The 25,738-nt window shown below is 41.1% G+C and overlaps 1 protein-coding gene, 1 long non-coding RNA gene and 1 pseudogene across 4 annotated transcripts in view; 2 read left to right on the top strand and 1 right to left on the bottom strand.

Annotated features, from left to right (window-relative positions):
- LOC125408666 (guanylate-binding protein 6-like) overlaps positions 1-5,591 on the top strand; it is a 19,107-nt gene extending 13,516 nt beyond the window's left edge. The window contains exons 9-12 of one of the 2 annotated variants that reach the window (XM_085691560.2): positions 794-896; positions 1,239-1,432; positions 2,252-2,327; positions 5,506-5,591. In XM_085691560.2, the coding sequence (XP_085547686.2) occupies positions 794-896; positions 1,239-1,432; positions 2,252-2,327; positions 5,506-5,525 (393 nt within the window). In that variant the 3' untranslated portion in view covers positions 5,526-5,591. Of the gene's footprint in view, positions 1-793; positions 897-1,238; positions 1,433-2,251; positions 2,829-5,505 lie in introns of those variants that run through there. The other variant, XM_048447141.3, reaches the window with a different exon arrangement.
- LOC148121077 (uncharacterized) overlaps positions 1-18,004 on the bottom strand; it is a 20,011-nt gene extending 2,007 nt beyond the window's left edge. Inside the window, exon 1 of the long non-coding RNA XR_015738516.1 lies at positions 17,650-18,004. This is a non-coding gene — a long non-coding RNA (uncharacterized LOC148121077). The remainder of the gene's footprint in view (positions 1-17,649) is intronic.
- Positions 18,005-18,080: 76 nt separating this feature from the next.
- Positions 18,081-25,738, top strand: part of LOC148121078 (guanylate-binding protein 6-like) — a 39,741-nt pseudogene continuing 32,083 nt past the window's right edge. Inside the window, exon 1 of the transcript XR_015738515.1 lies at positions 18,081-18,262. The product of XR_015738515.1 is annotated as a guanylate-binding protein 6-like (transcript). The remainder of the gene's footprint in view (positions 18,263-25,738) is intronic.

A 25,738-nucleotide genomic window follows, 5' to 3' on the forward strand; every position in this document is an offset into this window, starting at 1 on the left:
AACTGCTCAGTCTCCTAAAAGAGCCAGAGGTCATGCTGGCAGCACGGCCCACAAAACTGGCATTTCAAAATGGTTGAGCTTTTTTTTTTTCTTTTGCAACCACTTAATCAAGAAAACCTCTCTTAAAGGAGCTATGACAAGCTGCCAGCTGAAAAAAATGTGGTTAAACTTTGTTCTTTTGTGTCTGGAATTTCTTTTCAAGCTCTCTCAGATTGTAAATGGATTTTAGTTGGCCACGTTGGTGACAAGCAGTGTTTTAAATAATATGGTTTCTGTATGATTATTTTGGCTCTGGGCGGCTGGGAAATAACAATGGGCCTCCCTCCAACAGCTAACATATTACTCAGTTGTTGCCAATGGCACCATGGTGATTTCTTTCCTTAGTCCTTTCTTTAGTTATGTAAAATGCTTTGGGTGATGCCCACCACTACTGGGAGAGTTTGCACACCTGTATCACGAAACTCAGGCAATTAGAGGACTTGACCATGAATACATCCAGCAATAGTAGAAGGAAGTGAAGCCCACACAGTTATGCAGCATTTTATATGGGGATACCATATTTGAAATCATCCAGTGAGCACATATGCATGTGATGTGGACAGGCTGGATCTGGGAGTGGGAAGTGGCAGGTGACCCTAGTGGGGATGGCTGGGGGAGCCATGAACCCAGAAGTATCTAGTGCCACTAAGAGTAGGGGGAGTCTTCAGGCTTCACCATAGCATTTTAACAGGGAGGCACACACAGGTTCTCTCCCAGGATCTATCAAGGTCTTTGCTCCTTCTTGGTCTTGCAGGCAAATGAGGTCTTCCAGAGCTTTCTGCAGTCACAGGCCACCATCGAGAGTTCCATCCTGAAGGCAGATACAGCCCTCACGGCTGGGGAGAAGGCCGTTGCAGGTACAGGAGCATGTCTCGTGGCTTGCAGGAGGGGCCATATTCCCACAAGCCTTCCTGATAGAGGTCGTAGTTAACCCATCCCCTTGTTAGCAGCTGTCTACCCTTCTGCGGAAGCTCACTCTGTGAGCAACAGGAAGTCAGTCTGTGTTTCAGCCAGATGGGCAGGGTCTCCTCCATCCCCTCCAGAAACACTCTCTCCATTGTGTGGACGGGTGTGGAGTCTGTGTGCATTGCTTTCTGGGTTCTGGAATGTAGATATTTTACTTGACCCATCACTTTCTTCCTCTGATCCATCCTCAACCTTCCATCACTTTCTTCCCTCCCTGAATCTTCCTGGGGCAGAGGAGCGAGCCCAGAAGGAGGCAGCAGAGAAGGAACAGGAGCTGCTAAGACAGAAGCAGAAGGAGCAACAGCAACTGATGGAAGCTCAAGAGAGAAGTCACAAGGAAAACCTCGAACAACTGAGAACGAAGCTGGTGCAGGAGAGAGAGCAGCTCATCAAAGACCAGAAGAAGATGCTGGAGAAGCAGCTGCAGGTGGGACTCCTCATCTGCCTGGTGCCTGTGCACTTGGCTCCTCAGGCAGGAGGGAAGATGGTTACAGCTGGGTCATGGGAGGAAATGTCATTGCTGTGGGTTATTGTTTGGGATTCATAGAAAGACCCTGCTCTCTTTTCTATGATGTCTTTGAATTTTGTTCCATATTTAGATTCTAGGAAATGTAGGAATTTATGGCTGCTGCTGGACGCTGCAGAATGTTGATAGCATTTGGGCTTTTGAGTTAGAGATTGTATGACCTCATGAGGATTCACTAACATACTTTAAGCAGGTGCAGCTAATAAGAGTGGCAGTGGACTTGCCTTGAGGCCAAGGTTGTCTGGACCACAGACTCTCAGGATGTTCTATGTTGACCTAAAGTGTCCAAACTCTCCAGGGAAGGCTGTAGCAAATGATAGCTTCTGAACTTGGCTGCTGCTATCTCTAGGGTAGATAGCCTCCTCGAGTTGGCACAGGGAATTTGAATGATTCTCTTACTGTCCACCCGCAAGTTAGAGGATGTATTCCTTAATCAGCTGGTAGGCTGCCATCAAGTCTCTCTTGCTAAATCAGTTGACTGAGAACTGCCTGTGTGAGTTTGGTAGCAAAACCGTAATGGTGGGCCATTATTGGTCATTCAAACTATGCTACCTCCAACACATGGGTCCAATTCTGATGTTGTTGTTTGTGCTAAATTATTTTGGTAACTGAGAAATCATTTCTCAGAGTAACCTAAAGACAGTTTGACAAAGATCTTAAACAAAGTATACCTTTGGAATTTAAAAATATTTGTTTCTGTCTCCACTTTGATTTTTTTAGGCCCAAAAGGCATTGCTTGCTGAAGGATTTAAGAAGAAATCTGAGGAAATGAATGCAGAAATAAATAATTTGAAAAGTAAGATTGAGACTATAAAGAAAGAGAACACCTCGTTTTTGGAGCAAACCCTGAATGCCTTTGCTACAGTTCTCTGTGCTCCTATTGTCCTGGCTGTAGAGGTTGTTAAAGGCATTGCTGCACTCTTTTGAGACTCGCTCCTCTGAAAACACGAGACAGTGAATCTGTGCTTTGTCCCATTTTTAAGGCACACGTTCATTTTTATTCAGCAAAGTTTTAAACATGAAAGTGTTACTCAGTCTAGAACATCAATGCTTGGCCTACATTCGCATGAACAAATTCATATATTTTTTGATAGATGATGTTTGCAACATCATGTGGAGGAGATCCTCTGAGTTATTGCTTGCCGCAGAGACAAATTTAATCTGGACTCTGGCTTCGTCTGGAGAGATCAAGATGCAAGAGGGATTGGAGTGACAAATGAATTCATTACTTAATACAACCATTTAAATTTTATACATAATGCTTGAAATAAATGCTATTACAGCTTCGAATTGACAATGATAATGATGGTCATGTTTGGGATGACATGTTTCAATTTCTCACTGTTTCTAAAAGGGCAGGAGCCTGCTACATGTAGCAACTAATTCTAAGTTTTGAGTACTAAGAAGCATGAACTTTATACCTTAGTACTGCTTTATATCCTAATGGTCTTTGAAAACAAATCCTTATATGTGTTTCAATCTGAGGGTTCAACATCATGGCGAGTTTTGAAATCTCAGCAAGGGGAACCTCTACTTTCTGTCTCTTAATTCCCTATGAAGGCTTTAGAAGCACAAAGACATGAACTGTGAAAAAGCTCCTGGCAATGATGTGATTTAGTTGGTGATTTCTGTGTGGTGTCTGAGAGAGGCGAGCATGCCTTTTCAGAACTAGACACTTGGATGGGGAGCAAGATGGCAGTCCCAGAGACACTAAGAAAAGTGCTTGACCAAATGCATTGGCTGCTGTGACCTTTGTTACAGGAAGGTCACTTGTTTGTCCTGGCCACTTAGCCCCAAAATAACCACTTAGAAACTGTATTCACTAACTTCTTATTGACTAACTCTTACATCTTAATTTAACCCAATTCTGTCAATCTGTGTATCACCATGAGTTCATGGCCTTACCAGCAAAGTTCCAGCATGTCTATCTCCAGTGGTAGATCCATGGCACCCCTTCACTTCGCTCTTCTTCCTCCCAGCATTCAGTTCCATCTTCCCCACTTACCTAAGTTCTGTCCTATCAATAGGCCAAGGTAGTTTCTTTATTCATTAATACTAATCACAGCACACAGAGGGGAATCCCACATCATGCCTTGGCAACTTGGGTAATGTGAAACACCAGGCCTTGCGAATATTTGGTATTTCAGTTTGGCTTAAGTGTTTCTGGAAAAGTGGAGCAGTCAGAACTGAGAGAGCAGCATGCTGGGCTGATCAAGCACACAGACGATGAAGTCTGTGAACTATAGTGACAGCAATGGGAAGACAGATAAGGCATAGGGCAAAGTCTAAAGCCAGTCACCAGGGTGGGGGAGGAAGGCATAGTGACTGCCAAGGATAATGATTGTGAAGCAGGATGTACACAAGCAGAGATATTTCAAAGAGGAATGAGAAGAAGTATTTAGGATATGAGAAAGCAAAAGAGAGCTCATGTTTTAGGAATCTTTCTGTAGTAAATACTCAGATACCACTGAGAGTGGAAGAGAGATGGCACCCGTGGACCAATGCCCAGATGGCTCCCAGGAGGCTTTGCTCCCAGGTCCAATCTATAGTCTCATTTTATACTCTAAAACCACAAGGTGGGGTGGACAAGCAAGTAAGATTTTACAGACACATATGCAGTAGTCAGTAGGTTGTTAACGGCAATGACTCGTTGTTTCAGCTACTTCTCCAGGTAGCAAGTGAAATCATGCTTGGCAAACAGGTAATATAAGAAGTGCTTTAAGTAAATCTCTAACTAAACCAGTATTGAATAATTCGTCTTTCCTACCTTACTCTATGTAATTCCCTCCTTTCCATCGTCACAAGTCCTCACGAATCTGTCTTGAACAATGGGGTTGGTTCTCCTGGAGTATCATCTGCATTGCTCTCCACTGGCTTTCATTTGTGTCTCTAGCCTTAATCCTCTAATAGATTCTTGGCCCTTTCTCACACTACTCCTGCCTGTGTAGTAAAACCAGCATTTCCCATTTGAAACCAGGCATGTACCTTTCTTCTCAGCAGTACGCAAGTCTCATCCTCTATGACGACAGAGGACTATTGCTGACAGCTACTCTACTTCATGCTGAGGAGTGACTGTGCTTTCCTGGACAATAGTTAAGTTTTCTTCCACCTGAGCAGAGAGCTGGTTATGTTGGACTTGCTGAATTCCTATTGCATCAGCACCCATGCTCATAGATTTTGTCAGGATCATTCCTAGTGTTGGAACTTATTCTGGAAAGATTCCCATAACACTCCTACCTCATGTTTAGGTCCCAAGATGTGAAAGAACTCAGAATTTATCGAGGGTTGTCAAGGAAAACTGTAGTCAAACTTTTCTTCGAGCCACCAGCTCACAAATAATGGCACAGAGACTTCTTATTAATTATGAAAGGTCAACCTATAGTTTAGGCTTGTTCCTAACTAGCTCTTATAACTTAAATTAGCTCATTTTTATTGATCTACATTTTACCATGGGTTTTTTATCTTTCTTTCATTCTGCATGTCCAACTCCCTCCACGTCTCGTTGGCATCTCCTGCCTAGCTATTGGACATTTAGCTTTTTATTAAACTAACCTCAGTGATATATCTTTACGCAGTGCAATCAAATATCTCACCGCAGAAAACCATCGATGGACCAGTAGGTTTCAGTTGGAGCCCAGTCTGCAATAACCATAGAGAAGAGTGGATGGATTGAAGTCTACTAATAATAGGCAAGGGTTTCCCAAGGTGCTGAAAAGCCTGTGATCGTAAAGCTAGCAAGGCTGGGTAGGAGCGTCTACAAACAGTAAATCTGCCTGACTCTGATGGTGACAGTCCTGAACAGGAATGGGGGATTGCTGGATTGTGCCAGAGCTCGAGGTCACAAGGCGATCAGTCTTTTTGTGTAGACCTCCTGTGACAGAAAGACCACAGAATAACTGATTTCTAACATGGAAGCCATGCGTAGAGAAGAAAGTGATGGCAGAGTCTGAGATATCTCTCTTTCTTCCCTGCAGGGGGATGTTCAATGAAGTAGCCATGGAAACCACTTTGTCATCTCTTTGGCATATTTTCTGAGTAGCCATGAACCAACTTGTTGTCACCTTCATCATTTGTAGACACATAATCATATTAAGCTTAAAAAAAGCACACTTTTAAGGAGATTGGAATTTATTCATTTAATAAATATATACTTCCTTTGACCATGTGTGCCACTGTAGACGACACTGGGAAGGTACCGAGGATCACATGGCTACACCATGGTTACAGTTCCTGCACCCAGAGGCATAAAACAGCTTACAGTAGCGAATGCATACATAACATTCCTTGAGAGCATCGTGAAATAGTACAGAGTTCACCAGCAGGGCAGAAAGACAACTAGATGTGGATTAGTTAGTGGGCCTTCACCGGGGAAGGGATGATTCAGACACAGTTTTACTAAATGCATTCAGGACATGCAGAAAGCAAGCTCCGTGTAAGAAAACAGAACGTATGTTGCCCTATCCTGCACAGGTCCAGGGATTGACCTAGCGTGGACAATGAGGGAATGAAGACACAACAAACAGACACACAGGAAAGCTGAGATCAGGTGGGCTGGGCTCTATGATGAAGAAGTCACAACACTCAGGGAGCTCAGCGTGTTTTTTACAAACAGTAGAAGAGGGAAGCGTGGCTTTGCGTACAGCCGAACACAGAGGCGGGATTTTGCATACAACTGAACATGGAGGGAGGTTTAGGTAATCTAGTTTGAAGCTTTCTCTGCAGGGGAGTGATCTTCCACGGAAAATATCCAGGGAGGCAAGGGACTAAGTCACGGTGGACATTTTCTGCGTGCGCAATCAACATTAGCGCTCAGACCAGAGGAAAGCGTTTCTCATGGGTGAAGCTTTGATCTTTAACATGGCTGACTCACACCAACAATACACACACACTCAGGGCTCTCTCCACTCTCCTCAGTATGTAGCATTTGCATTCTCTTCTTTTACGTTTATTTGTTTATTGTCCTCCACAAACACATAGGACTGAGAGAAACATGTGGGTCTGGTTCTTTCCTGCCACTGGGTGGATTCTGGGAATAGAGCTCAGGTTGTTGGGCTTGGTGGCACTCACTTTTACCAAATGAACCATTTCTCCATGTGGCACTTTGGTTTGGAGGAGAGTTTGACTTTTTTTTTCTGCTGAAAGCTCAAGTGTTGACGGTGAAATAAAATGAGACAACAGGATGGACTTACAGGAGCCAGGCTGAGTAGGATCTTGTAGACACGATAAGAATTGTATCCTACCCATAACAAGAAAGAAAACTTTTGTGTAGGAAAATGACTTAGGTTAACCTGTTGTTTGTAATTCTAACTGCACGCAGAATGAATTAGAAATGTCTCAGAGAGTTTACTGGCTATGCCGTCTCTTCTCTGGATGTCTGTTTTGTGAACCTGAAGTTGTGCCTGCCTGAAGGCTGTCTTGTGAGTCTGTCTTGTCCCTATGTCTGTTCCTGTGTGTGCTTGCCTGTCTCTGTGACTGTTGTATGAGCTCTGTGTGTCTGTGTGGTTGTGCATGTATGTCCCTAACAAAGAGTTTGTTCTGTCTTTATTGAATAGCATAGAAAACATCAGATGGGAAGGAATGGGATACTTTCCAGAAATGTTCAACAATTTTTCAAGGGGTCAAGCCACTGGGTCCAAATGACCCAGCTAACAAATGCTGTAGTAATTCCTACAGCCAGTAGCATTTAAGTTTCCCGCCCACTTGGGCGTGGCCTCTTATGCGATAAGTGCTGGTGTAAAGCATGCGATCATGCTCTCTTCCGGCTGCGGGATTCAGTTGCTGTTCCCCCTTCAAGCAGAGGACTGTGATCTGTGAGTCTACCCCTAAATAATACTATTATACTAATGTCTGAGCTAGTGTCGGATTTCTTTCTAGCATCCTTCTTCATTTGGCGCCCACGTGTATCCAAACTCCACATCTACTGGGTGGACCACCTTAAATGCCTAACCAGTCCACAGTCCAGAAAGTCTCCTACCCCCATCTGCTTACTTGCTTTTACCTACTAAGCTTTTTTTTTTTTTTTGTAAACCCACTGCCACAACGGAGCTAAGTGCATGTGGTGACTTGGAAATTAACCAAGCTCGCGCACATTTCTCCCCTACTGCCATATTCCCTGCCATAAGACAACTTGTGAAGATTCTGGTTTGTGCTCCCTGCTTGTGAGTTCTGGGCTTCTTACTCCGTGTATGAAATTGATTTAATTGCTTTTAATTTGACAAGCAAAGCACATTTCTCAGTATTTAACCAGCACCAAGGCAGGAAAACAAACCAACTCAGGACCGTTTGTGTCGCCACCAGTCTCACTAGTCGCAAACACTGAAACCATGACACCTGCTGGACATTAAGATTATTACACCTAAAATAATTTACTGGTCCTCATTAGAGGTAAATATTTTATTAATTAATAAATCAATAAACTTGAAAGTTATATAATTGCAGACAATACTGCCATTTAGAAGTTTAGTGACTGTTTTGCTAGTACTATGGATTGTATTCTGCAAGGCTCATATGGGTACGATACATCCATTTATTGGATATTGGGACTCAGTTTTTTTTTTCATATTAAATCCTTAAGACAGTAGTTTTATAACTGAGCCAAGAATGAGGCACTTTTAGAAATGAAACAGTTTTTACAGACTAATAATGAACAGCTAGCTGACAGGATTAATACCATTGGAAATCAAAAGTTACCTGAAAAAATTAATACTATTGAAAGGGGTAACATTAATTTGACAGACAAAATTTAATCCATGTCAAAGGGTACTGAGAAATTATCTGAAAGAATTCATACTGTTGAATTTGACGATCAAAATTTGTTAAAAACCTATGATCACACTGTTGAATTTGACAGTCAAAATTTGTTAAAGACCTATGATAGGTTAGCAGATAGAGTATTTTTCCAGGAAGGCAATCTGCACACTATCCAAATAATGTCCAAGGATGAGGTGTTATCTTTAAAGGAAAAACTTCAGACCTTGGAATCACATGTGCAGAATGAGGACCAGAAGCTAGGTGCCTCAGTAAAATCACTAGAAATGTACACAGGCCAGGAGATTCAGACTTCAAAAAAGACAGTAGTAAAAAGATTGGAAATGATTGAGGAAACTATTGGAGCTGATGAGCAGGGAAAGAAGGTACAAGGACAGAATTAAACATCACCAGTAGATGTCAGCGATGACTTACCCAGGGTTTTAGCTTCCTACCCTGTAATCTACTCTGACAAAGCATCAAGTTCTAAAGGCCCAAATGGATCTAAAGAAGGTAGATGGATACCTATAGAAAAGAAATTAAGCAAGCTGTTGTAACTTATGGCTTGCAATTTGTATCTGTTAAGGAAATGGTGAAGACATGGGCTTCTAGCATTAAAGCCATGCCACATGACTGGCTTCAGTTAGTTTCAGCAGTCCTGAATGAAAGGCCTCAGCTGATATAGAAATGCTATTTCAGAGAAGAGGCTAAAATTTTAAAACAATAGGAAAGGCAAAAGGACTTGAGACTTCCCAAGATCAAATTCTTGGTGAGGGCACTTATGCTGACCCACAGGCTCAAGCTCCTTGCAAAGAACAAATCTTGTACCTATGCCACAAAGCAGCCTTAAATGCTTGGAACAGGATTCAAAAACTAGGAAATTGAATCATATGTCAGGGTTAAACAGGGCCAGAGAGAATTCTTTAGTGACTTTTTACAAAGATTAACTAAAGCTTTATAAATAGGAGTAACAGACCCAGATGCTAGATGAGTACTTATTGAATCTCTGGCTTTGGAAAATGCCAACTTAGAATGCAAAAAGATACTTGGGCCTTTAAAGGTTAGATTAGCACCAATGGATGAATGAATTCTACATACAATGAACATTGAGACATTTGACTATAATACTGAGTCTTGGGTAGGAGAAGCAATTTTCAAAGGTATGAGGAGACATCAAAATGCCAAATGTTTTAGTTGTGGTAAAATAGGACACCTGAGCAGGGATTGTAGACAAGGAATTCCTAGATATAATGCCTTCTCTTGGAATGGCAAAAATAAAAGGTATCAACCTTCTGGATTATGTAGAAGGTGAGGCAAAGGCCAACACTGGACCAATGGATGCAGATCAACAAAAGACTAACATGGCAACCTGATACCATTGAAAAATTTCGTGGGTGGGGACTCTCACAGGCCCCAAAGTCAAAAATAATCCAGTTATTCCCAGTCACTGTGGAGGACATTTCTTACCAGGAAAATTAAAAAAATCCAGAGCCTTCTGTAAAAGACCATACTGTTCTAGATGATGGAATAAACATGGAGGATAAATAAAAATTCCAATAGTAAATAGGAAACGTATATTCTGGCAGACTTCCATAAATGATCAAAGACCAAAGCTAAGAGTGCATATAAATGGCATTGTAATTGTGGGTTTGATAGCCACAGGTGAGGAAGTGAGTATCATTACTCTGGAATCTTGGCATCCAAATTGGCCTCTTAAAGAGGTAGATGTTTGATTCCTAGGAATTGGAACACTGTCTCAAGTGGAACAAAGCATGAGATGGGTTGAATACATAGGGCCAGAGAGGAAGGCTAAGGCCATATGTGGCTAATATTGTAGTGGATTTATGGGGTTGTGACCTGCTGCAGCAATGGAATATGCAGATTAACATTCCTGAGTCCCAGAAACTCATAATTCTGGGAAGAATATTATAAGGTATTATACACAAAGGTCACCAGCCATTCAGGCTCTACAAGAACACAAGGCAACTAGTAAACCTTTAGAGGTACCAGTGGCCCTACCTTTAAAATGGTTAACTGAGAAACCAATATGGGTTAAACAGTGGCCATCAATAGAAGACAAACTGCAGGCTTTAAAACAGCTGGTACAGGAGCAACTAGATGCTCACGACATTGAAGCATCAACCAGCCCTTAGAATTCTCCTGTATTTGTTGTTAAAAAGAAATCTGGTAAATGGAGAATGGTAACAGATCTAAGACTTGTCAATAAGGTAATTCAACCTACGGGCCCTCTAAAGTCTGGAATTCCTCTGCCTTCTCTATTACCAAAATGATGGCCTCTTATAGTTATTGATTTAAAAGATTGTTTTTTCACTATACCTTTACAAGAAAGAGACAGAGAAAAATTTGCTTTCACAGTGTCTACTTATAATAATTCTCAGCCTACTAGGAGATACCAGTGGACTGTCCTCCACAGGGAATGCTCAATAGCCCCATCTTGTGTCAATACTTTGTAAGTCAGCCATTTGAATTAATACACAAAAATTTCCTAAATCTAAAATTTACCATTATATGGATGACATTTTGCTATCTGATTCAAATATAGATAGTTTAGAAAGAATGTTTGAAGAAGTAAAGAAAGTTTTGTCAAAATGGGGATTACAAATTGTTCCTGAAAAAATACAGAGAGGAGATTCTGTCAGTTACCTAGGTTACAGAAGAGGTTTACAGAAAATTAGAACACAAAAGGCACAAATTAAGAGGGACCGATTGCGAACTCTTAATGACTTTCAAAAATTGTTAGGAGACATTTCCAGTCTAATACCAGCTATTGGGATAACACCTGATTTACTAATTAATTTAAACAAAACCTTAGATGGTGATAAAGAGTTGAATAGTCCCAGAGAATTAACAGCTGAAGCAGAAAAGGAATTGATAATAGTTGAGGAGAAATTACAGGAGGTACATGTGAATAGTGTGAATCCAAAACTTAATTGTATTCTAGTCATACTGCCTACCAGAATTTCTTCAACCAATAAAAGCAACACATATACATCAAACTAATGCTGGCTAAGAGACATCAAAAATGGGAAATACTTGTATACTGATAGTAAATTAATACAGTTAATTAAATATAGGAATCAGAATGGAAGTTTCTGAAAAATGAAAACCAGGAATCTCATGTACCAGCTCTCCTACTCTGTAGTACAAACCCAAAGGTTTGTGGAACCAGCGTTTATATCCATCCAAAAATAAAAGGCCCTTCAACCTCTCCATCCAGCCAGACCTCCCACCTCCTCCTCCAGGGTCTAGCCCATCCAGGGCCTCAGCTCATGAAATAGAGTCGTGTACATTCAGAATTGGTCTCTTCATCTCAGTTAACCCTAACCCTAATTCTAACCCTGTCACATGATAGTCTTGCTTTAAAATTTCCAGGACCTTCCATTCTGATTCCCATGGTAACCACTGGTTTATCAGTCTACAAGTATTTTTCTTTTGTTTTTGCTTTCCATTGGTCAGCATTAGTTGTTTCTTTTTTCTTAATGGCTGGTATCCTGTAAAGATTTTTCATTCATATTGGTTTAATAGAACACTGGTTGTCCAGTATCCAGGCAGAAAGCATAGGAAAATTCTGGGAAGAGGAAAGGCTCCATATGCAGTTGTCACTCAGACATAGAGGAAGCAGGATGAAAATGCTGCACTGAGAAAAGGTACCAAGCAATGTGACTAAACATAGATAAGACTTATGGGTTAATTTAAGTTGTAAGAGCTAGTAAATAATAAGCCTGAACTAATAGGCCAAACAATTTATAATTAATATAGGCCTCTGTGTGTTTCTTTGGGACTGAATTGCTGTAGGACCAGGTGGGACAAAAACTTTCTTCTACAAATGACAGCTGTTCTGACTGAAATCTAGATGTTTTGATTTACCTTTCCCCAAAGGCTAAAAGTGCTGGTATTTTTCACATTTATTGCCCATTTGTAGTTTATATTTTGAGTACTCTCAAGCTGATTTGACCATTTGTTGATCATTTCAGATGTTTAATATTTTGAGGTCTTTATGTATTCTGGGTATTAATCCATGGTAGTTGCATATGTGATGGATATTTTTTTCTTCTACTCTATAGGTAGGGTTTCTTCTCACTTTGATAATTATTTTATTGTCTGTGCTTTGATTTTATGTAATTCCGTTAGCCAGTCTTACTGGGTTTTTTTGTTGTTGTTGTTTTTGCTTTTTTTTTTGCACTGTTGGAGCTCTTTCAAAGTTTGTCTTGCCTATTGCTGTATAGGGAAGTGTTTACCTGTGTCTCCCTTTAGCAGTTTCAAGGCATCAGGTCTTATACTAATGTCCTTGATTCCTTTTGAAGTGACTTTTGTGTGGAGTGAATGGTAGGGATATGGTTTCATTCTCCTGTGTGTAGATATCAAGTTTTCCTAGCATCATTTGAGTAAGATGCATTGTTTTCCAGTGTGTGGTTTTTGGTATCTGTATTAAAAAATCAAGTTGGGGGCTGGAGAGATGGCTTAGTGGTCAAGAGCACTTGCTGTTCTTCCAGAGGATTCAAGTTCGGTTCCCACCACCCACATACATACAGGCAAAACACCAATTCACATAAAATAAAAATAAGTAAAAATCAGGTGTCCTAGCTGTGTGTGTGTTTATTTCTTTTTTATTTGATTCCTTTGGTGCCTGTGAGTTCCTTTGTGCTGATGCCATATTGTTTTGTTGTGATGACTCTACAACATAATTTGAAATCTGGTGTGACTTTCATACGCTTCCATGTAGATCATGTGCCATCTTTTCTCCTTCTGTGGACAATGTCATCAGAATTTTGATGGGCATTGCATTTGGTCTATACCTACCTTTCAGTCATGTAGGATCAGTTTTGTGATTTTGATTTGGCTGATCCATGAAGATGGAAGCTCTGCCTGTCTTCTAGTACCTCCTTTCATTAGTGTTTAATTTTCACTGTAGAGGTCTTTACCTTCTGGGATTAGGTTTGTTCCTAGGCAGTTTCAGAGAGAGGATGAATGGACATTTTTTCCTGATGTCTTTTTCAGCACGTTTGCTATTGTTTCACAAGCAGGCTTCTGGTTTTGTGCTGATTTTATATCCTACTGCTTGCTCAAAGTGTTCATCACATCTAAGGGTTTTCAGGAGTAGTCTTTATTGTCTTATGTATAGAATCATATGATCTTCAAACAGTGACAATTGGACTTTTGTCTTCACCTACTTGTATTTCCCTTATTTCTCATTATAATGGGTCTTTCTTTGGACCGCAAACTCCTGAATTATGACACAGAGACATTTTATTAATTTCAAAAGCTTGACCTTAGTTTAGGCAACTAGCTCTGAAAACTTAAATTAACTAGTTTATATTAATCTATGTTCTGCCATGTGGCTTGTTACTTCTCAATACTGTATATTTTCTGTGTTTGGTTGGCGAATCTCCTGCATTTCTGATTCTTTCTCAGAGCTCCTGTCTCTGCCCAGAAGTTCCAACTATCCCATCCTGACTAGTTATTAGCCATTAAGCGCTTTATTAAACCAATCAAATGGTGTCTTAGGTAGGTAAGGTAAGGTAGAGACATCTTCATACATTGTACGAAAAGATTATCCTGACATCTTGCACATTATTACTCTAAGAAAGACTTCAATCACTATTCTGAGCAAAAGTGGAGAGAGTAGGCCTCCTTGTTGGCTATCTGATTTTGGTAGAAATATGGATGTATGTACAAGTGCCTGTCCTCTGTTTATGTGTGGAAGTCAATGTTGACCGTTCTCCACTTCTCTTCACCATAGGTTTGAGTATCTTTCAGAACCCAGAGCTGTCTGTTTCAGGGAGACTGGCTGACCAGGGTGTAGAACATGCTACCATCCTTGGCTTGTACATGGCTTCTCAGAGCTTGCTGCTTCAGGTATACTTGGTGATAGATAGATAGATAGATAGAGAGAGAGAGAGAGAGAGAGAGAGAGAGAGAGAGAGAGAGAGAGAGTAGGCGGAGTCAAGGAGATGCCATGTAGTCACTGAAGCAGAAAGATGCCTGCCAGACCTTTACTGGTAAACCACAAACCTCATGGTAAAATATAAAATAACATGAATAGGCTAAACTGAGATATAAGAGTTAGTTAATAAGAAGCCTGAGCTAATAGGCCAAGGAGTGTTTTAATTAATACTGTTTCTGTGTGATTATTTCGGGTCTGGGCAACTGGGAAACAAACAAGCAGCCTCCATCTACCAAATGGCCCCCAAATATTTGGGGTTGATGCCTGCCACCCACTTTGGATCTGGGTGCTTGTGTGCCCACTCAGGGTTGGGAGAAAAGTAGCTGAGACCACACCCATGGCTTAGCATTCTCCACTGCCATATACAGACATATTTCCAGGCGGCACAGTGTGCTGTATGGCAGATTTAGCTTTTACTCAGATAAAAAGGGTTTATATGCTGCACAGTGTTACCCGGAGTTGAGGTGGTGGGGATTGCTCCCACCCGGCAGTCTCAAAGGCAGTAAACATGCCTCTGCTATGCTGGACTAGGCAGAGACAACAGGCAGGGTCACAGATTTGGTCCTAGCCATGCCTGCTTAGCATTTGAAAAAAAAAAAGCACTCCTGGTCAGAAAATAATTACAGCTACACATGCTAAAAAGACAAATTCAGATGGAAAAGACCTCTAAATGAATCACAGTGTTGAATAAATGTACATAGGCTTGAGAGACAGAAGAAAAAGAACATAGAAAAAAATAACATAAAGTCTTTAAAGAGACAGAGTGTAACATGAGGGCCGGCTTGCTTGTTGGGGTTTTTGTCCCGCCCGGTATCCCACAGCTGGCAAGCCCCAAAGAAAATCATACAGAGCTCATCATAAGTTATAAAACTGATTGGCCCATTAGCGCAGGCTTCTTGTTAACTCTTGTAGCTTATATTAACCCATTGTTCTTATCTACATTAGCCGCATGGCTCAGTACCTTTCTCAGCTGGGCAGATTATCTCTTGCTTCTTCCATGATCTGGGCAGGACTGCAAAGGGAGCTTCCTGATTCCCAGAATACTCCTGTTCTCATCACCCCACCTCTACTTCCTATCTGGTTGACCCACCCATACTTCCTACCTGACCAATTAGCGCTCATTTAAAACATGATTGACAGAATACAGACAATTCTTCTGCACCAAAGGAGTATAGACAATCATAGATTAAAGGAATAAAGAAAAATAAGCCATGTAAAGATGGAATTTGCACAGGGAGTCTGAATTATGTATATTATTGAGTTTTCTTTGAATTTTTGACTGTGAATGAGCTAAGTACAGAGAGACATTTTATTGTACTTTGGGGGTTCACAGAGACCTTTCAGGGGGTCTTGTTCCTCCAAACCACATTAGTCTGGAAGGAATATGCAGTTCTTCATCATTTTTGGAAACAAAAGCAGAACTTCTTTTCCAAATCAACATAGCCTTAGACTCAAATTTTGAAGTCAAGATACCTTTAAAATATATATGTTGGTTTAGCTTAGCAGTCCATATAATGAAATGTCTCTCTGTACTTTTAAAAAAAACACACTCCTGGTCAGAAAATAATTACAGATATACACACAATAAAGACAAATTCAGATGGAAAAGACCTCTAAATGGGTCACAGTATTGGATAAATGTACATAGGAGAGAGAGAGAGAGAGAAGAAAAAGGTCTCTCTAGTGGCTGCTTTTTTACTTCTCTGATCTTTTAGTATTTATTCCAATATCTGACTCCAGGTTTTTATTTTTAAGATCAATTAGAATTTGAGCTACAGATGCTGGATCAAACTCTACTTTGTTTTAAAAGGAAATAATCTTGAGTCTGGCATGGTGCCTCAAACTTGTAATCCCAGCACTTGGGACATTGAGGCAAGAGGAATTTGAAGCCAACATGGCTTACATAGTGAGTACCAGGACAATTTTTGGCCTACAGAGTGAGGTTCTGATTCAAACAAACAAACAGGGAGGGAATCTCAGAAGACTTTCTGAGTAAATCTTCAGTCTGTCCATGTTGGGACTGACTTTGAGGCCCATATTGGGACAGATCAATGACTGACCCACCTGAATTTGCAGTACCCCCCATTTCCTATTTCCCTTTGTATCAGACACTGACTCCCTGTTGTAGCTTCCCAAATACTACATACATTCATGTCTCTTTCTCAGATGGAAAATTCAATTAAAAATGTATGATGCCTTTGGAGTTGAAGGCCTTAATCCCTTTCTATTTTCTCAATTAGCCTTGAAAGAATATTGTGGCCAACATAGCTGTCAAGAAAAACACAGGCAATGTTATCACTGTGTACAGTTGATTTGTTTGTATAAGCAGCTTTTTATAATTTGTTATAGCATCTACTTCATTATATAATTCATATTTATAATGAGTTATATACTTTGTGATAATGTGGATTTCTATAAATTCTATCTTGAGCTTAAAAAAATTTTTAACAGAAAAATCCAGTCATTTGTGGATTGAGAAAAGACGGTCATCTTGAGTGACCACACGATGGCAGTGTATGCAAGTGCTTTCCTCTTTGGTACTGGCATGTGATACACACAAAGAAACTGCTGTTTTCTAATCTCTCTTTAGGGTGGACAGGCTACATCTAGAAAATGCTGGCAGAATATCTGCTCAAAATCTGTGTGTCCAAACTTCACCTTTGCCTACCTCACCCAAGTTAGCTGAAGTCACATACCACACACTAAGGTCCAGATTTCTTGTTGCTCCAAAAGGTCCTGCAGACCTGGGCAGGTGTCTTATGTCCAATTCTGTCACCATACAAATTTGCTTCTCTTCATATTATGAACAGTTCTATGTTATTGAGAGATTGATTATGAGTTGTGTAGATGTGCGAGTGGATAGCTCAGGTACCCAGCAAGAACTCACATGGATGAAAATCAAATAGGTGGAAAAATATTATTCTCTCTTTCTTTCTTTTTTTAAATATGTGTGCCCAGCCCAGGACACCCATGTGGAGGTGAGAGGCAATTTTGTGGGGCCACAGCTCAGCATCTCTCATCTCTGCAGCTATCAGCAGAGGTTAGGGCACAACTGCAGCCTAAGGAAATTCCGTTCCCTCAGGCACCAACTCTTTCAAAGTTACATAAGGAGCTTATCTAAATCTCTGTCTATCTAAAGAACTCAAGATTCACAGGTTGAGGTAAAATCCTGCTTCCCAGGGAAGCTGAAGAGCTAGCAGCTCACCTAGCTCACCTCCTGGCATCCCCAAGTTCTCCTGCTTCTCCTTGGCCCTCCTTATAAACCCTTCTCCATCTGGCTCCCCCCTGCAACTTCTGGCCAGCTAGCTGCTGATGCAACCTCCTGACTGCAGGTGAATTTTACTTAATCAAACATATCTTTGCATCATCCAACAAACGTTCCAGAGCATAAACAAAAGTAACAAACCTTAAAATAGTATTCTACAACACACTTCTCTCCTCCACCTTTGCGTGGGTTCCAGAGACGGAGCTGGGTCATCAGGCTGGAGCAGTTGGAGCCTTTAGAGCACCTCTCCCTCGCCCCCGCCCCTTCTCGAGCTTTGTGGCGGATCCTTCTCATTATTTTCTAGTTGCTTCTTATAAAGACGATTTTTAGATGAATGGTTTCTTTTTTAGAACACACATTAAAAGCATTAGAGCTCTTCACCAAGGAAGCACGGGGAATTTCCACTGGGAGAAAAACGTTTGTAACAGTCCCCGATTATGTAACCTCCTTTAGTTTCTGTTTCTTCTGTGGGGAGGACACTGGAGAGAGATTTCAAGAAAGAGAAGTAAATGTGGGAGGTCCCTCAGCCAGCAGAGTAACTGACTGGCTTTCCTGCTGCACTCCAACATCTTGGCTAAGTTAACAGGGCTCTGATGCCTTTACTTTCAGTTTCATTTCTGCTGCAGCCTGTGATGTTCTCAGCAGTGTGTGTGGTGGACTCACAGAAAGAGCAGCATAGGAGCCAGAGGCAGGGAAGCAGAGGCAAGTCTGAAGCAGCTGGGACCTGTTCTTGCATCTGTGGGATGGGGACCAGGTATATTATTTACTTTTTCTTCCTTTTAGAAGCAGCTTAGTCTGGAACCTGGATTTGATTATTTTTTGATCTCAAATAATATTGCAACTGTAATGCCTACTAAACAATTGTTTTTGTTGTGTATAATTTTACTATGTTAAAATTAAAACCCCCATTTTGATTAGACTATTAGAATAAACCTTTTGTACACTGTAACTATGTTAATAAAAGCTGATTGGATTTGTTTCCCTTGAGGGATGATCAGGAGAGGCACCTTCTGTGTTGTCTGCTCTGCAGGGCTGTGGCTGACTTTAGGTGTGTGAAGACCAGTTTCTTTCCTTCAATGAGTGACAGATGCACAGTGGCGTCCTGACACTCAGGCTCCCCTGCTCTGGCAGCTTCCACTCAAGCCCTTGTCAAGTGCTGTGGGAGCAGCCTTGGGAGGGAGCTTCCTGTCTTAACTGGGACCACAACCCCACAATCCCTGGCCAGACTCAGGCAACTCTAGTCTTAAGAGCGTCTTTTCTGTGTAGGAACCATGGAGAAATTTCAGCACAAGAGCTTGGCAAATATCTGTTTAGAAATGAATTTAGTTTCTATCTCATTGACTTTTATTAAGCAGAAGTAGATGGAATTCTCTTTGTCTATGTTTAGGGTATACGTGATATATATAAATCATGTGGGGCTATATGCATTTTTTATGCTATTGATCTTCTCATATGTGGGAGCAAGTTGCAGAGAATTTGTGACTTCACCTGTTATCTCAATTCTCAGGATTCTGTACATTCTCCTTTTTTGGCATAATGTCCTCAGGGTCATCTGTGTTGTAGTGTGCAATAGAATTTTTATTATTATTATCATTTTATTTTTAAAACAATCTTTTCTCATTTTACATACCAATCCAAGTTGCCTCTCCCTCCTCTCCATCTGCTCCCCCTCACCTTCCCCCCACCCCACCTCATTCACTCCCCTGGGAGGGTAAGGCTATCCATGGGGAGTCAAAAAACTCTGGCACATCACTTGGAGGCAGGACCAAGGCCATTCCCCCTCTTTCTAGGCTGAGTAAAGTATCCCTCCAAAGAGAATGTGCCCCTGAACACAGTTCAAGCACTAGGGATAAATCCTGGTCCCACTGCTGGCAGCCAATAGACTGCCCCAGCCACAAAACTGTCACCCACATTGAGAGGGCCTAGTTTGGGCCCATGCAGGTTCCCCAGCTGTCAGTCTAGAATCAGCGAGCTCCCACTAGCTCAGGTCAGGTGTTTCTGTGGGTACCCCCATCGTGGTCTTGACCCCTTTGTTCACATTATTGTGCCTCCCACTCTTTGACTAGACTCTGGGAGCTCGGCCCAGTGCTAGGTGTAGATCTGCTTCCATCAGATACTGGATGAAGGCTCTATGATGACAAAGTAGTCACCAATCTAATTACAGGCAAAGGCCACTTCAGGTATCCACCCCACTATTGCTTAAGGTCTTAGCTGGGGCCATTCTTGTGGATATCTGGGAATTTCCCTAGTACCAGGTTTCTTGATAGCTCCATAATGGCTCCCTCAATCAAGATATCTCTTTCCCTGATCTCTCTCTCTATCCTTCCCCCATCTTGACTATCCTGTTCCTTCAAGTTCTCTTCCCCTTTCCCTTTTTTCCTCGCCTTCCTATTATACCCCCCTTCCAATTTCCCCAGGAGTTCTTATCTACTTTCCCTTCCCAGGCAGATCCATGTATGTTTCTCTTAGGGGTCTCCTTGTTACCTAGCTTCTCTGGGGTCGTGGAATTTAGGCTGGTTATCCTTTGCATTAAATCCACTTGTGAGTGAGTACATACCACATTTGTCTTTCTGGGTCTCAGTTACTTCACTCAGGTTGGTTTTTCTAGTTCCATTTTCCTACAAATTTTAAGATGTCATTGTTATTTTACCAGTAAGTAGTAAATGTACCACATTTCCTTTATCCATTCTTTGGTCAAGGGGCATCTAGGTTCTGGCTATTATGAATAATGCTTCTATGAACAGAGCTGAGCACATGTCCTTGTGGTATGAGTGTTCATCCTTTGGGCATATGCCCAAGAGGGTATTGCTCAGTCTTGAGGTTGATTAATTCCCAATTTTCTGAGAAACTGCCATACTGGCTTTTAAAGTGGCTGTACAAGCTTACATTCCCACCAGTAAATGAGGAATGTTCCCCTTACTCTGCATCTTCTCCAGTATAAGCTTTTTTGTTAGATCTTAGTTATCCTGACTGGTATGAAAAGGGATCTGAGAGTTGTTTTGATTTGCATTTCACTGATGGCTAAGGATGTTGAACAACTTTTTAAGTTTCTTTCAGTCATTTGAGATTCTTCTGTTGAGAATTCTCTGTTTTGATCTATGTCCCATTTTTAAATTGGATTATTTGGTATTTTGATGTCAAGCTTCTTGAGTTATTTATGTATTTTTGAGATCAGTCCTTTGTCTGATCTGGGGTTGGTCAAGATCCTTTCCCATTCATTTGGGTACTGTGTTCTCTTCGTGACTGTGTCCTTTGCCTTACAGAAGCTGCTCAGTTTCAGAAGGTCTCATTTACTTATTTATTGTTGTTCCCAGTGTCTGTGCTATTGGTGTTCTATTTAGGAAGTGGTTTCCTGTGCCTATGCAGTGAAGGCTACTTTCCACTTTCTCTTCTATCAGGTTCAGTGTGGTCAGATTCATATTGAGGTCATTGATCCATTTCGTCTTGAGTTTTGTACATGGGGATAGATATGGATCTATTTGCATTCTTCTACATGTTGACATCCAGTTATGTCAGCACCATTAGTTGAAGATGCTTTTTTCCCATTGTATAATTTTAGATTCTTTGTCAAAGATAATGTGTTCATAGGTATGTATATTAATATTGGGGTCTTTGATTCTATTCCATTGGCTGACCTGTGTGTTTTTATGCTAATACCAAGTTGTTTTCATTACTGTAGCTCTATAATAGAGCTTTATGTCAGGAATGATGATGTCTCCAGAAATTCCTTATACAGGATTGCTTTGACTATCCTGAGTTTTTTGTTTTTCCATATTAAGTTGAGTATTATTCTTTTGAGTTGTGTGAAAAATTGTGTTGGGATTTTGATGGGGATTGCATTGAGTCTGTAGACTGCTCTTTGATAAGTTTGCCATTTTTATTATGTTGATTATACTTATCTAAGACCATGGGAGATCTTTCCATTTGCTGATATCTTCTTCAAAGACTTAAAGTTGTTGTTGCACAGGTTTGGAGGCCCAAATGTGAGCTGATTTCCACCTTGTCTGAAGGTCAGAGAGCTTTAGCTTATTCAAATTTGTAAATAAGTGTGGCTACACACCCTGACCTAGAGTGTGGTTGATTTGTGTTTTGGACATTAAGATGGCCCATACAGGTAGATCCACTCTACCCTGACCAAAGGTCAGAGAATTCAAGCATACTCTTGCTTCTTCTTTTGAGTTAAGGAGCTTGACCTAGAGAGTGACTGCCTTTTGGATACTTGGTCTAGGGCCGGTTTACCGCCTTTCTCATAAAGGAATGGCTTGATGTCTCAAAGTATAAAGCAAGTAACTGTTCTAGTTGTTCTTTGTATCATGTTAAAGCAGTCTTTTGCCTTCTTTGCTCTTTTGTACTGGGGTATAAAAGTGTATGAAGAATTAAATGCAGACAATTTCAGTATTCACCGGAACTCCCTACTAGTACTATCCTATGTTTCTGTTTTATTATTTTCATTCACATCTTCATTCTCTTTACTAACGTTTCTAATCCCCATGCCCCTACTTTGGTAAGTCATATATTTGTGAAAGCTGGTCTCAGGTGAGTGGTGCTCACAATGCTGGACCATAGGTGATCCCCAAAACATACAGATGTGTGAATAGCAGTACATGATGGATCCTGCATAAAGAAAACTACGCTGCAGGTACAGAGGTGAGAAATAAGTTTTTGGAAATAAATAATAATAGATAATAAAAAAGGAAAGAAAAAAGTGGGGCAAAAAATGTCAGGAGTAAAATTTGTAAATAATATTTGTAAATATGGAATAAGGAAATAGTATTCAACTATCTGTACGGTTGCTTGCTTACATCTTGATAGCCAGAGGAGCTGAATTGGAGCAGAAACAAAGGAAGAGATTTTTAGAGTTTGTAAATATATTCCTGCCCCCACACTGGTGGCATACCTACTGGTGCCTTCAGGTTGCTCCAGGACTCAGAGAGGACACAGTGAGGCTTTCCCTTTCTTCCCTAAGCTGTAGTGCTGTGGTCACTGAGCTGCAACCTCTGCTACTGCTGAGCAGATGGGAAGAATGAAGAGAGTGTGGCAAGTTGCCCCGATGATCAGGCTTACCAGTGAGACCGAGGCTGACTGTGCACAGGCACTGTAGCCAGCTGAGTGGGTCTGACGTGTATCACACTGCAGAGCCAGAAAAGACAGGAAATAAAGTTTGAAGGACTATGCCTTCTGACAGAAATGACTGAAGTCTACTTGGCCCATGAGGCAAGGCTAGGTAAATCTATTGCTTTTAACAGAGGAGAGGATTCAGGAATTTCTGTAGTTTTATGATTACAAGGATTTAAAATAAAAATCAAGGATAATAAAAATTGACATGGCTATACACACCTAAGCTTGTGACCATGGCAGTTTCAGAGCCACTGCAGTGGTTGGCACCTGGGGACCTGAGATACAGCAAAAAAAAAAAAAAAAAAAAAAAATGCCAGTCAGTTCTGGTCTATAGCGGGACTGCTGAACATGACCTGTGTCCAGTCCAGGCACAGCAGGCAATGAGGGACCAGCCCCTTGGTCCCAAGTTCCCAGCAGGACACAGTCAAACAGTGGAGAGTACGGCTTGTGCCCTGCCACATCACCCATCTTAAGCTGTGACCCCAGATCCTGGTCCCCAGCCTGACAGCCAAGCTGCAGAAAAAGTAGCCCCAGGTAACTGCAGCTCCAGGCCCAGACCTGTCTCTGTGAAAATGGACTTGAGCAAGTTAAGCCTGTCAGCTAGGAAAACTTGCAGTTTGGATTAGAAAGACAACTTACATACTTTTAATAAAACACCCAAGGGGGCAGTCTGTATTTAAAATATCCTACAGGAGACCTTGGGTCACTAAGTGAAATTCTTAAAAAGAACAGTGATCCAAATTCCATGAGTCAGCTTACAGAAGCTGCTGGACAGGTACCCACCGAGGTAGAGTATGCTATACAGAAACACCAAATATTAATTATTATCAGTCTTGGCAAGCATGTATATTATCTATAAAACTTGCTTGAATAGCAGTATTATTGCAAAATGGTCCACTTTTATGACTGCACCTTCCCGCTTCACAATTAAGGTATTAAACCCTTATTTTGAAGCAGTAGCTTGCTTAGCACAGAAGAACAGGACAGAATCTAGAAGATATTTTGGCAGAGACCCTGCTGTGATCTCTGTTGCTTATGCTAAACAACAGATTGATTGGTTATTTCAAAATAGTGATTCTTGGGCAACTGTGATTGCTCTATTTGAAGGTCAGATAAATAATTTTTTCCCAGATGATCTCTTGCTGCAATTTACACAACTATATTCCTTTATTTTCTCAAAAGTTGTAGAAAAAGAGCTCTTAAAGGAGTCTATGTTAATTTTTACAGATGGTTCTTCCCATGGAAGAGCAGCATATGCTGTTAATGGTGACGGACTTGTAGTGCAAACAGAGCTGGCCTCAGCTTAAATAGCTGAGCATGTGCTGTTGCTGTAGTGTTTCAGCTTTTTGCAGATAAGGCCTTTAATCTATATACTTACAATCAATATATTTTTTTAACACTCTTCAAGTCCTAGAAACTGTCCCATTTATTGGGACTAGCAATAAACAAGTTAAAATGCTATTTCAGCAAATTCAACATGCCATACAATGAAGAAACTTCCCATGCTTTGTAGGGCATGTTAGAGTGCATTCAAATCTTCCTGGTCTACTGACTGAAGGTAACGCTTTAGCTGATAAGCTTACAAAACTAATCACTATATCTCAGGTTGAGCTTGTTCAGTGATCACATGCTCTTCATCATCAAAATAGTATAAATTTAAGAAAACAAATTAGATTAACAAAAGAAGCTGCTTGTCAAATTGTTAAGCGATGTGATGTTCACAAGTATTTACCTGTAAGGAGCCATCAAAATGTCGCCATTGTTAAATGATGCTGGCCTCCTACAGCTTGGAGGTAAACAGATCCTTTGTTGCTGCTGCACGGGCCAGAACGCCTGGGGCTTGTATTTTTGCATTACAGAGCCTTGATTCTCTGGCCTATCTCAAAATTCCCGGGCTCCAACAAATGGTATTAACCAATCAGCATCCGAGCCTCTCCACCCTAGAAAAGCAGCTGCCGCTTGGGCTTCTCTCTCTCTCTCTCTCTCTCACTTCCTCTTTTGCTTTCTCTCCCTCACCTGCTCTCCCTCACCTGCTCTCCCTCTCTGTCTTTTCTCTCCTTTTCCTTTTCCCCAATTTTCCTCAACCGAATGCTCCAAATAAAGGCATGATTTGGAAAGGAATCTCGATTTCATGATCACTTCTGCTTGCTGGACAAGGGGGGCGTCTCACATTTACCTGTACCTCATTTGGGGGTAAATCCCCAAGGACTACTTCCTAATCATTTGTAGCAAATGGGTGTTACTCACATTGCAGAGTTTGGCAAATTAAGATATGTGCATGTGACAATCGATATATATTCAGGATTCTTGATGGTCACTGCACAAACTGGAGAAGCCACTAAGCATGTTATAACTCAGTGCTTAAAATTCTTCTCAGGCATTGGAACCGAAAAATAATAAAGGCAGATAATGGGTCTGGATATGTTAGTAAAGCATTTCAGCAATTTTGTTTCCAATGGAATATCGAACATAGGATAGTCTCTCCTTAAAATCCTCAAGGACAAGAAATTGTGGAATATGACCACGGCTCCTTGAAAACGCAACTTCAGAAGATAAAAACAGGGAAATTATGCCCTCAAGCACACGTAATGCTTTAATTTATGCACTTTTTACTCTAACTTTCTTGAATATATACGCCCGTGAGCAATCTGCTGTGAACAGATTTTGGAACGATGGCACCAAGGCGACCTTTACTAAAGCGAAGTGGAGAGACCCCTGTACTGGATTATGGAGAGGACTTGATCCTGTGTTAATATGGGGTTGAGGGTATGTCTATGTTTTTATATAGGATGAAGATCAAGCAAGAAGGCTTCCAGAATGTCTGGTTCCCTATGTCCAGCAGAAGGGTACTGGCCTCAACGACATCGTAGCTGCTAATGCCCCCACAAAAGAGTCCAGAGTGAGAGTCTGTGTTCCTGACTTCCTCATATCACCATGCTGCAAGCTGAGAAGACTGTGGTGACAGCAATTCACAGCCTCTTGATAGACTTGTGTGCAAACTTCCAGACCTAGTGAGTCCTGTTTACCTTGGAACCGGCCCTGAAACACCAACTGAACATTTGACTGTTATACTTTTTTGGACACAGAACTTATTTTGCCAGTAAGATATTCA

The sequence above is a fragment of the Myodes glareolus genome, chromosome 8, assembly GCF_982192425.1.
Source record: "Myodes glareolus chromosome 8, mMyoGla1.1, whole genome shotgun sequence".
Lineage (NCBI taxonomy): Eukaryota > Metazoa > Chordata > Mammalia > Rodentia > Cricetidae > Myodes > Myodes glareolus.